The following is a 13,252-nucleotide window of genomic DNA, read 5'->3' as shown; positions in this document are numbered from 1 at the left end:
AATGCACCTTCCATAAATGGCAGAAAAGCCTTCCTCTGAACAACACTAGTGTGCCTGGGGCCAAGTTTGTCCTATTACAAAAAGACAATGTATAGTTATTTTGCTGCCATGAAAGGTCCCATGTGTTATAAGAACTTGACTAACTGCATCCTAGAGAAGGTAAAACATATCAGACTCTGCAAACTAAGCAAGCTGCCCTGTAGGACATGGCTTTCTTGTGACCAGAGGCTTTAAAAGCACAAGCTAAGCATGTTAACTACAATGCACTTTTCTGGATGATCTCCCATTTTACCCTTTGCATCTTTTAGCACCAGAAACAGCTATGCTGATGGGAACATTATGAAGAATTCTACATTCTACATTATGAAGAATCTTCAACCCCATGCCCAGTAAAGAAATACCATGATAGAGCCATTTCTAAACAGAACCAAACCTCATCTGCCCCAAGATAAAGAATAAGATACAGACCTTGTTTAGACAGTCTTCACAGTAAAGTGAGCCCTTTAAACAAACCGGAGGTGCCACATTTAGGTGAAGAGAGTTGGTGCACAAGTGAGGTGTAAGCTCTGCCTGGGAAAGGCGCTCTTCCAAATGCCCAGGAGCCCCACTTGGGAAATCAGAACAGGGGAAATAGCCAGCAGAGGAGCAGCCCTGGAGAGTCGGGAACTGATGCAGCTTGTGCACATTACTGTGACACGACTGGAAATGAAGCTTCCCACAACACGGCAGGTGCTTGCAGGAAGGTAGGTTACTCTCTACACACATGCTGGGGAGGTCACGTGCAAGGCCCACCAAGTTGTTCCTAGTGGAGGCATTCTGCAGTGAAGACACGGACTGGAAAGCAAACCCTGACCCTACTTGACATGTGACTGTCCCGGTGCTTGATGAGTCTAAGAGTGAGCCCGTGTGAATCAAGCTCCCAGAACCTCCACTACTGCCACCGCCACCACCGAAACGCATGGGCGAAGTGGAGGATTCATTAGGGCAATGAGCACAGCAGCTTACTTTGGGCTGTACTTTAGGTTGTTGAAGAGAATGAATATCAGGAAGTGGGACTGCTGGGAAAAGTTTAGAGCCAACATGAAGGGGAGATGGTATATCCTTTAATTCCACAGCAGCTTTCTTGTTCTCCATGTACTCTTTCTGAGGAGACAAGATCAGAACACAAGTCAGTTTTTGGAGGCCACTGTATTTTGTTCTTTCATATAATACTGCATTAAAAAATGGAAAGAACAATATTCAACTCTCTTTACACCACTTAATCATAACTGACCAAATACAACAGCATCTAGCTAAGACCGGGATAATCCTCAGAGAAGTCTGCAGGAAGGCAACTAAGAAACATACAACTAAAATTAATGCTATGCTTTTCAGAACCTTAAGACAGTCAGGCAGAACGCTCTCTGTACAGTCTTAGGAAGCCAGATTAACCCTGCAGATCCCAGGGACTATACATAATTTCCTCTTGCTTCAAAGCACTGTCTAAAGAGAACTTAAGTATGCAAACCATGATTTCACAGGCAGCATTAAGGAAGGTGGTTTATAAGCAAATGACTTCCTTTCATTTATTTCTGTAGGTGGTGAGTACAGGGTTTTAGAAGGGTTTTCCTTAAAAGAGAAGAGTGATATTCCAAACACTATGAATGAAACAAGCCATCTGTCCAAAGTAGCCCAGATGTGCGGCTGACAGCACTGAGGAAACACTGAAGCTTTAATGCACCTTTTATACTACGGTCAATACAAAGATACAGTGATTAGAACTACCCATTCTCAGTTCAAACTCAGTACCACCAAACAGGAAAGAAGTAATATACTTAAATATTCACAAGAAATTCTGAGCAAAAAGGTATTGTTCATCTTTCTAAACTACAAGACTTAAAACTAAGAGGGTGGGCAATAGACAGTGGTCACACCTGTCCGTAATCCTGCACTTGGGAGGCCAAGGCAGAAGGATCACAAAATCAAAGCCAGTCTAGACTATAAAAGAAAAATTTATCTCCAAAGCTACTTAAGAAAGTATAGGTAAGGGCTGGAGAGATGGCTCAGAGGTTAAGAGGACTGGCTATTCTTCTAAAGGTCCTGAGTTGAATTCCCAGCAACCAGATCTAGTGCCTTCTTCTGGCCCACAGGTGTACATGCAAGACACTGTATACATAAGTAAATTTTTCAAAAAAGACAGTATAGTTAAATACAATTTATTTTATACTTTTCATTGATTTTACTTTGTAAGCTTTAAACTTTAAGGCTTTAATTAAGGAAACAAATTCTCCCCAATTTTAAACACTTAAAACCTCTGTTAACCAGAGTGGAATACAGAGTTGAGCAAGTGTGTGCCCAATGAGTGAGAGACCATAAAAACATACAGGGGGTGACATGGGCAGGGAAGACACTGTCCCAGACCACCTGTGCCCGTCATCTATTCAGTGTGCACATAGTTACCGTTTGGGAACTAAGAGGCAATGTCTGCTCAGGACGAGAAAAGCAACCAGAGAATTTCCAAAGCCACGGCTTAGCATCGTTATCTTGGTGAAACCATCCAAGTGTTCTGTTAGGAGGGTTCTCAGTTCTGTTCCCTTCCATCACATAGCCAGACAATGTGGTTCAACATTCTTTCATCTTTCTTTTCTCTCATTCTTCCACCCTGTTAAAAAGAGTCAATGTTACTTCTTTGCACAAGTACCCATTATATAATGGTAAAATATGAGACTGCGGCTTTGCTCATGACACAATGGCTCTCAAGGAGTCAGACCCTAAAGAACAAAGACAGCAAGGACATCACAGCTCACTAAAGGCTTCTAAAATTTGGTAAAGAGACTGAGTCCAAAACTAAGATGGGGAGGGGCCAACAACATGGTTTAGTGGTTAAAGGTGATTGCCTCCAAGCTTGACAACCTTAGTTCTACCCCTAGGATCATCATATTGGAGAGAACTGACTCTCACAAGTTGTCCTCTACCTTCACACTCTTGCCATGGTATGCGTACATATAACACACACACACAAAACAAATAAATGTAAATTTTTACAAAATTAAATGAAGTAGAGAATAATAAGGAAGATAACTAACAACAAACTCTGGCCTCTACATAGGTGTATGTATGTGCATGTGCACCTGCATGCATGCACATGTGCACACACCCACATGAACATGTACATATACCACACACAACATTTATGATCTGCCATTCTTCGTAGCTCAGAGTTCTTTTCTGTGTGTGTGCAAATGGGAAGTCAGAGTGATACTCCTACATCTGTGTATAAACCTGTAATTTTTTTATTTTTAGATTTATTTATTTACTTATTCTTTATCTGAATGTACACCTGCATGCCAGAAAAGGGCATCAGATCCCACTATAGATGATTGTGAGCCACCATGTGGTTGCCAGGAATTAAACTCAGGACCTCTGGATGAGCAGTGCTCTTAACCTCTGAGCCATCTCCCCAGCCCAAAACCTGTAATTAAAAAAAAAAAAAAACTAAATAAAAAGTACAGATGAAGATAGCCAACAATAAACTCTGTCCTCTACACAGGTGTACGTATGTGCACCTACATGCACATGTGCACCCCCCACATGAACATGTACAAATACCACATACCATTTATGATCTGCCATTCTTCATAGCTCAAGAGTTCTTTTCTGTGTGTGTGCAAATGGGCGGTCAAGGGGGTGCTCTTTCATGTGTATAGAGCAGAGATCGGCCTTGGATTTCTTCCTCAATCTACTGCCTTTCATCTTCTTTTTTTTTTTTTTTAAAGACAAGGTTTCTCAGTAAGCCCGGAGCTCACCAATTTGGGCTAGTCTGGCTGGTGTGAACCCTTGGAATCTACCTGTCTCTATTGCCCCAGCACTGGGATTACAAATACATGTTACCACCATACCCTGCTTTTATATAGGTGCTAGGGAATGAACTCAAGTTGCTCATGCTTATACAATTAAGCACTTTACCTACTGAGTCACCTCCCCAGCCACTAGAACTTTTCAAATGAGAATGGACTATAGATGAGTTTTATTTACTTTTAAAACACAGCCATACTTGAAGGACAGAGGCAAATCATGGACACTGCACATTTCTAGGTAAGAAATTTCCTTTTCACTTAGCTGAAATAAGCCTCTGGGCACTAAGCAGACTTTTCCTATGGTTTTTCTTTTTTCGAGACAGGGTTTCTCTGTGTAGTATTGGCTGTCCTGATACTCACTATGTAGTTTAGGCTGGCTTCTATGTAGTTCAGGATGCCTCTGCATCCCTAGTGCTGGGATTAAAGGCTGGGCCACCACAACCAGCCTATAATTTTTCTTAAGTTTCAGATTTTCTTTCTATAAATTCTGCTTAGGACAACAAAGAAGTTACCAGCAGAGCACATCTAATCTTAGTAAAAGAACAACCACAATATCAACCTTTCCATGCCTGATATGAGCACAGAAGGGCCAAATTAAATGACCTCTGAGGACTTTGAATTCTATTCTACCAGAGAAACCATCCAACCGATTTCTTAGTTTGTTTACAATGAAAATGCAATGTAATAGACTAGATCACCAAACATTCAGGAATTAAAGTCACAACCCCAGCACATTCTTACGAGTCTTAATACACTAAAAGTCAATGCACACTCTTTGGGCAAAGAGAAAGCTAATAATGGTGAGAACAACTAAACCTTATTTTTAAGTCCTCACCACAACAGCCCAACACTGGCCATTTTCAGTGATTCTTTTATCAGAGATTTCATCTGTGCATGCAGAAGTTAATTTCTTTCAGCTGTATCTCTGAAAAGATGCTTCTAAGAGATTTTATATTTCCATGACAAGGTTAAGGAGAATGGTTCATAATGTACTTCAAGTCTGGATGCACTGATCACATAAAGGACTATGATGTGCCAGCCAAAGACAGCCTGCTGCCTATATACCTGTGTGTTTGTTTATGTCTACCTAGTTTCTGGAATCTGATTCTGTACTCCTGAAGGCTGGCTTCAAACTTGCTTCAACCTTCCAAATGCTGAGATTACAGGTATAAGCCACGACACACTTGTATTTAAATGGCCTGTGAACTAAGACTGTATTAATGATTATTTTTTAATTCTGAAGAAAGTTTCTTAAACATGAAATTCAAACTTTAGTATCCATAAAGTTTCATTAGGACAAAGCTACACTCCTTCATTTAAATATTATCTACTGCTGAGTTGTACTGTAGTTGAAACTTGAGTCTTTGCCACATGATCCAGTTGTAAAACCCAATATATTTACTATTTGTCCAGTGTGCTGAAACTATAAATTTTAAGTTTTTGTTTGTAGGCTGGGGATGTATGGAGCTTAGTATCCGGAAGGTTCTAGGTTAAATCCCAGAGAGAGAGGCAGAGAGGGAAGAAAGCAAAGTAGGGAGGGAAAGAAGGAAGAAAAAGAAGTTTGTTTCTTTGTCTGTATACAACATTATAAAAAAAATGAATTAGAAAATGTATGCACTGCCCATTTTCATCACTGTTTCCTGTATTCAATCCAAGGTCTATTCTGTGGTAATCACAAAGTAATTATTTGTTGAATGAAGGAATTAGCAGAGAATTAACTTAGTACACACCTGAAAATAATTTGGAGACAAAGTTAACTACCATCACTGTTTGAATTACGATACCTGTTTTTATTATTAAATCCAGGTTGAGCCTAGTGGTGGTGCATGCATTTATAATTGCAGTACTGGGGAGTCAGAAGCAGGTGGATCTCTGTAAGCTAAGGCCAGCCTGACCTTCAGAGAGAGTTGCAGGACGGCCAAGACTACACAGAAAAACCTGTCTCAACAAAACAAAGGCAACCCGCCACCCCAAAAATCCAGGTTGTATATCGGCAAACATGCTCCACTCATTCATAAGAATTTGTGATGTGACTGAGTGTTCATAATTTCAGCATGCTCAGACTTTTTCAAAGCAAAATCCTAAAAATGAACTAACATGTCTAACATAATAGTTTCATACCTAGGTTGAGGTCAAAAGGATAACCCTACTCTTTCTACACCAAACTGCCTTCAATATTGCTCAGTCAAAGAGCCACGAGCGGTGGCACAGGAAAGAAAAGCAGAAAGATATCTGCAAGTTTAAGGGCAGACTGGGCTACACAGCAAGTTCCAGGCAGCCATGATCACGCCAGTGAGACTTTGTCTCTAGATAAAATAGATATATAGACAGATGGTCATATATAGATTATTCAGCACAAATAAATAAAAGGAAAAACATTAGTGTGGCCTGTGGCCTAAAATTTTCCCGAATATTCATTCCTAGGAATTCCATTTAAGCAACTGAACCAGCAGAGGAAGCTCTGATGTGAGAGTCTTTCCTTTTGTCACTCTGTCTGTCTTTGAGCAACTTAGACACTGGCTGAGAATGCAGCCTGTGACACTGTACTGCCTGCATGTTGGTCCTCACGGCCACCTTTCTATCTGTGCAGCTGTGGGCAAATCATCTTTCTAAACATAAGGCCCACTTCCTGTGAGTCTGATAATCATCACAACCCCCTTATTTGTAGTTTGGTGACGAGACACCTGATGATGAATTTTTTCTCTAATGGCCTCTCCCTGCCACAAACTCCCATACTGTGTTATTTTACCAGTTCTATGTATCTGTTTGTTTCCTACCTTTTACCTAAAATAACTATTTGATGCTTTATTATTTCACTCCACCATTTGAATATAAATTCCATGACAACATTGACTGTATTTTCTTATTCACTACGGTATCCCCTGAACCCAGCAACTCGGCTGTGCCTCACAAATGCCAATAAATGACGGCCGGACAGACTCATTAAATGTAAAGAAGGCCATTTAGCTGACCATTTCCTTATATGCAAAACAGGAAGATCCTGGGGAATCCAAAAGATACTAGTACAGCTAGAAAGTTCTTGGTTACCCCAGAAAGGTGCTTCGCAAACTCTAAAAAGTGTACTACCATGTTCATGCTAGAATTAATGGAGGGAGTAGCTGAAACTGAAGCTGCATCCAAAGAAGCTGCTAAGAGAGACCGTCCGCTCAGGAGGACTGCAAAACAACAAAACAAAAAAGCTTAAGGGACGCAGCCCCACCACTGCCCCTTCTTTCAACTTTCCAACTTTGTACACCCTGCAAAGGTTGCTACTGACACCTGAAGGGCCCAGGAGCAGGCAAGGAGGCAGGCGCTAGAGGGGAGCTACACTCTCCGGAAGAGACCGGGCGGACAAGGGAGACGGACTTTTTCACGCGGCCCCTTCAGCTGGTCCCAGTCTTGGTCCTCCGACCCCAGACGCATCAGTCTGAGGAAGAAGGCGCCGTTCCCGAGCCAGCTCCGCTGCTGCCCAACAGCGCCCGGAGAGCCCGTGGAGTCCCGGCACTGACAGAGGACTCACCTCAGCCGCCAGCTCCTTCTCCGCTCACATTCCGACCCCGCCGCCTTCCCCCCGCCCCCCAGGCCCTTTATTTTGATTCCCGACTCCGCAGCTCCCGCCGCCGCCGCCAAGCGCACCCTCCACTTCCGCTTCCGCTTCCGCGCTGCCCCTCCTCTGTCGCAAAACCGATACTACTAGTCCCGCCCCTCTCTCAATTACTCCCCGCCTCAGCTCTTCCTCCATATTACTACACTCTTTCTCTGCTCCTCCCCTATAGTCTCTCCCTTTCCCTCCGCCTATTTCCACCCGGTCCTTGCTCCGCCCTGTATCTTCCTACACTAGCCCCGCCCATACCCCCGCTCCTCCCATCCTCTTTCTGCTGCAACCCCTTCCCGCATCTGGACCAGTCTTTTCTTCCGCTCCGCCCTCTCCCATGCGTCCTCTCCGCGCGGGGAACGATGGGAAGTGGGGGGGTCGGGGCCTCGCGGCCCTGCAGCCTCGTCAGGCTCAGTCCCCTCCCGATAAACCCTAAATAGGTGTTTTGCGGGGGTCGGCTTCGATTTTTTTTTTAGCGCGAACCCCCAGTTTAGGAGTTATTACCGCTGCCGTGATTTCGCCAGGTCGAATGGAGCCTCCAGGCGTAGAACTGGGGGTTCTTGTCATAGAAACAAGGAAAAGCCTGCCAAATGAGATTTCCTAGGATCCAAGCTCTTAAAGGTCTTGAGAAGGAAGACGAAGGAGACAAGATTACTGTGAAATAAAGTGTTGTTACGGGTTTTTAACATTCTGATTCCTCACGTGATAGTCCTTTATTTTTACAGAATAAACTGTGCATGTTGCACAGCACCTTTTGGTGCTACTACCTAGTGGCTAGTGGAGAGTTAAAACCTGCAAATGGGCTTTTGGCAAGGCCCTTCCTGCCTCTAGCAGTTTCGGTCCAGCTGTACATGCAAAGACTAGTCTGAATATTGTCACCAACAAGTGAAAGTACATGATAGCATACCCATTTTTTTTTTTTTCCTTTTTGAAGACTTTTTTTTTCCTTTTTTTTTTTTTTTTTTTTTTTTTTTTTATAGCTCTGCGTTGGCCTGGGACTTGCCCCGTGGTGGTCTCGAACTCAAGAGTCCTTGTCTTCTAAAGGCTAGGAGTAAAGGCTTTCTTACAAATGAATACTTTTCAGGTGACAGGTTGGGCACGAAAAAGAAGGCGTTAACACTATAAAACTTTGTGAAATCAAAGTATTTAAAATACTTTGTGTTTTAATTGGATAAACCATGCTTTGTATCTCTCCCACCACCATTTGATCTAAATATGAGTTGGATTTGTTTTGTTTTGTTGTCTTTCAAGACAGGGTTTTTCTGTAGCTGTCCTGATGGAACTCTCTGTAGATCAGACTAGCCTCAAACTCAAGAAATCCATTTGCCTGTGCCTCCCAAGTGCGAGAAATAAAGGTGTGCTCCACCATCCTGGCTTAAATGTGAGTTTAAGGATTCAATAGGGGAAAAGATTATTTCTGAAATAACCAGCTATTTGCTATTTCCTGTTGCAAATTAGGGGAAAAGTATATCTAAATGTAGGTATAGTTTAGAATGTGCCAAGTAATACTTTTAAATAGTTTATACTTAAAATTTAAAAGTCTTCCAGGAAACAAATGAACTTTGCCAATTAATTAGGAAGCAGAAATTGCCAAATATTTTTCTTCCTGAGTCTCTAGGTATGCAGTCCTTTCAATTTGAGACTCAGCAGTACGTGGGATGAATACATCCATTTGGCATCCCTGTCAACCTGCGTCAGGAGGTCAAGTTCAGACATATAATTGAAGAATCCCATGTGTGTCTATTGAATTCTCCAGAAGGCACACAGTGACTGCCAGCTTAGGAGTGTGTTATCACTAAGAGCACCATTGTGTATGTGGGGGGTAGGGGGGAGGGTTTCCAAGGGAGAATTGAACTAGATGAAAAAGATTCCAGTTGTTTTGTTTTTACAGAGTCTCTCTGTAGGTGTTTCTTTTTCCTCCATTTAATTCTAGCAATTTTTGAATACTGACAATACTAACTAAAAGTATTAAAACAGTAATTGTGATGCTTAGTTGTTATTTGGACACATTTTTAGCTATAAAACGTAAAAGAGGGAAAAATTTTTTTCCTTTGACTTTGCATTTTTTCTACTTGGGAGGTATGCTAGGGTCAACAGGTAATGTAGTAAATAAAGCCAGCCACTTAGACTAAAGGAAAAGCTAAAGAAAGTGAGAATCATGAATGGTTTTGTTGTTGTTGTTATTGTTGCTTATTTTGTTTTGTTTCCTGTTTATTTGGATTTTTGAGACAGGGTTTCTCTGTGTAGCCTTGGCTCTCCTGGACTCACTTTGTAGACCAGGCTGTCCTCAAACTCAACAGAGATCATCTTGCGGCCTGCCAGAGGCATTTGCCTTTGGGACCAGCTTACTCATGAATATTTTTTTAAAGAACTCAATTTTACTTTCTCTATAGACTTGGCCAAGTACTGGAGAGATGGCACAGTGGTTAAGAGACATCCAGAAGATGTGGGGGTGGTGCCCTGATATTCCAAATGGGTTAAAGTAGTCTGTTGAGTCTAGTCCTGGGGGATCTGACACCATTTTCTGATCTGCCTGGGCACTGCACACACATGGTACACAGACATTCATGCAGATGAAACACTCATATACAATATGTAAGTAAAAAAAAAAAAGTAGGCCAAGAAGAGGATGGATGAATAAATAGAAGCACAATTTAATCTCTTTGTTGTTTGTTTGTTTTGTTTTTCAGAGAGGGTTTCTCTGTGTAGCCTTGGCTATCTTGGACTCTTTGTAGACCAGGCTGGACTCGAACTCACAGAGATCCTCCTACCTCTGCCTCCCTGAGTGCTGGGATTACAAGCATGTGCCACTGAGTCTGGTTACAATTTAATCTTTCTAAAAGAATGTTTCCAGGACTGGGGAGATGTCTCAGTGGGTAAACCAGTTACTGTGTAAACCTGACAACCTGAGTTCATTCTCAGAACCTATGTAAAAAGCTAGAAGCTCTAATCTCAGAGCATGCCTAACAGGCTATGGGAGGTAGAGAATGGCCTGAAGGTCTTAGATCAGCTAACCTGGTATTATCTAGATAAAAGAGAAGGACTAACATCTCAGATTGTTCTCTGCCCCCCCACCTCCGAAGCTTTTAAATTTCTCTTAAGCCCTAAGGGGGGCTAGGTAGGAAGATCATGTGTTTGAAAGAAGCCTAAGCCACATAGTACAATCCTATCTACAGCAGCAAAGCCAGGGAGAGACAGATAGGACATTTATTATGGAAAGATGGGCTGAAGAGATGTCTCAGAGGTTAAGAACACTGTCTGCTCTTCCACAGGTCCTGAGTTCAAGTCCTAGCAATCACATGGTGGCTCATAACCATCTATAATGAGATCTGGTGCCCTCTTCTGGCATGCAGGCACACATGCAGCAAAATATTGTATTATGAAAAGATAATATTTTCTTAAAGTTAATTTTCTCTCTCTTTCTCTTTTATGAGATAGGGTTTCCCTTCATAGTCTTGCTGTCCTGAAGCTTACTTTTGATCAGATGACATCGAACTCACAGAGATCTGCCTGCCTCTGCTTCCTGAGTGGATCCATACAGATGCATGTCTACCTTATGCTTCAGTTTATAAACCAGGGTGATAGTTATGAATAAAAAAGAAAGTCTAAAGGTAGCAGGATGATTGTTATTTGAAAGTTTTCTGAAAAATACTGTGGGAGGGATAGGAGTGGGGGTGGGGCTGGAGAGATGGCTCAGCAGTTAAGAGCACTATCTGTTCTTCCAGAGGACCTAGCTTCAGTTCCTAGCACCTACATGATGGCTCACAACCATCTGTAACTACAGTTCCAGGGGAATTCAGTGTCCTCCTCTAGCTTCTGCAAACATCAGGCATGCATGTGCTGTGTATACATACACATCCATACACATAAAAAGAAACATGAAAATAAATCTTAAAAAAAAATCATGAACACAGTTTAGTACTTTCCTCAATTTATTGGATATAGGTAGTGGAATTTCTCTTTATGCCTTTGAGTTTCTTTAAGGAACTATTGAGGCATCAAAAGCAAAATTAGAGAAAGGTCACTCTTAGAGGAGTGACCCATGTGTAGCCCATGGGGCAGAACACAATTGAGCCCGCCTTAAGCTCCTTTTGTTAGCTAGCTACAAATCAAAACACCTTGGGCAACTTACTAGATTTTCACTACTTTTATTTTCTCATCTTTTAAACAATTACAGGAGGCTGGGGGTATAGTGCAATGGTACAGTGTTTGCCTAACATGGCCAGCTCCCTAGGTTCAAGTCCAGTACTGCCAAAAATGTAAGATAAATATGCCTTTCTGTGCCTCCCTGGTCTCTCAAAAAAACAACAACAAAAACAAAACAAAACAAAAAAACAAACAAACAAACAAACAAAAAAAAAAACCCAGGCAACAATATTTGGCATTTGAAATTCTATACCTATTTACTGCATTAACCCTTTCAGATCATAGTCTTTGTCTTATCCACCAGGTTGTACCATTACCTTGTGCCTAACAGTACTCAATACTGTTAGGCAATTAGAATGACTTAATGTTAAGAAATTATTATTATCTCGGGCTGTGATCCCAGCAGAAATATAAGGCTGAGTGAGACAAGATGCTCAGGAATTTGAGGCCAGCCAAAGCTACATAGGAAATAGTGTCTCAAAAAGCAAAACCAACAAAGGGCTAAGATGCGATTCAGTTGGAGGAGTGCTTGCCTAACATGCCTTGCTCCCATCCCTAGCACCTCAATAAAATTGACATTGTACTTAAAAAACACCCCATGAGTCCTAAAAGGTTGTCCTAGCACACAAGACAGAGAAACAGCTTGCAGAGGAAATTACAAACCTCCACTAGGCCGCAAAATGCTTCTTCTTTATCAGGAAAGTTGAGAAAGGTACCAGCTAAAAAGCAGAAGGATGCACAACCTGGCACAAAACTGGTGACTTTGGAGAGAGAAAGTCGCTCTGGAGCCAAGGTGACACATACCCACACCCATAAGGGGGCTACAGAAACCTCAAGGTCAGCTACACAAATTAGAGGCCAGTCTGGACAAAATGAGACTGGTTCTAGAAAACCAGCGCCACACCCACAAAAGAACTTAGCATTGTGCCTGAAACACATGGTTGTTAAACACATGGTCATTTAACTAATACATACGTTGTACTTACTATTAACAAATCTCTGTACAAAGCGTTTTACAAATTCTTTACGTATTTGGCCTTGTGCAAAAACTCCATTTTATCCACTAGCATTTAATATCTTGTCTCAAATTCACATAGCTAATAATTGCCAGGTGTAGGATTCAAAATCAAGTTCTTTCACACTAAATTATGCTGTCTCAGAAGAAGCTATTGTTAAAGATTCTATTTGGGGTGTAAAGTTGTGAGACGAACAAGGGCCCTATGGGCCGGGCGGAAGTTTTTCGTTTTCTATGCCAGTTTTGTCTTTGCATTCTGGGTTAGTATAGCATTTTTAGGCTTGGTTAGGAAACTTTAAGTGTAACCCAATACCAGCTATTCCTAATGCCTGGGTTTCTCCCACCAACTGCTCCTTTGTCTCTTCTTGGGCAAGACCGAGAGCGTGTAAGTGCAACCAGTGTGAAAGAGAGGCCTGCGGGTGTTCCAGAGTGCGTGGCATCCCAAGCACCAGGCCGCTTGCAGGCTCTCTCCCACGCCGGTCTTCCGGGCCAGTGTCCCGCGCCTCCTGCGCCCCCTCCTGCCCGGCATCTCCCTCGCTTGGTTGAGCCGCGCCCGGGCCTAGGAAAAGTTTCCAAACCTCGCTTCTTCTCGTTGATTGGCCAATTCGGATGCATCCCGAGCACAGCAACCAATGGGAGGCGCGGGCCGCGAGGTGTGGG

At 42.3% G+C, this 13,252-nt stretch overlaps 1 protein-coding gene across 2 annotated transcripts in view; it reads right to left on the bottom strand.

Moving 5' to 3' along the window:
* Window positions 1-7,438, bottom strand: part of Marf1 (meiosis regulator and mRNA stability factor 1) — a 50,005-nt gene extending 42,567 nt beyond the window's left edge. Inside the window, exons 1-3 of one of the 2 annotated variants that reach the window (XM_055597732.1) lie at window positions 7,357-7,438; window positions 2,440-2,641; window positions 469-1,143 (exon numbers count right to left, since the gene is read on the bottom strand). In XM_055597732.1, coding sequence (XP_055453707.1) covers window positions 469-1,143; window positions 2,440-2,580 — 816 coding nt within the window. In that variant the 5' untranslated portion in view covers window positions 2,581-2,641; window positions 7,357-7,438. The remainder of the gene's footprint in view (window positions 1-468; window positions 1,144-2,439; window positions 2,642-7,356) is intronic. The other variant, XM_055597733.1, reaches the window with a different exon arrangement.
* Window positions 7,439-13,252: the final 5,814 nt, after the last annotated feature.

The sequence above is a fragment of the Psammomys obesus genome, unplaced genomic scaffold (genome assembly GCF_907164565.1).
Source record: "Psammomys obesus unplaced genomic scaffold, mPsaObe1.curated_primary_1811, whole genome shotgun sequence".
NCBI lineage: Eukaryota > Metazoa > Chordata > Mammalia > Rodentia > Muridae > Psammomys > Psammomys obesus.
This window is presented reverse-complemented; position numbering and strand designations above follow the sequence as displayed.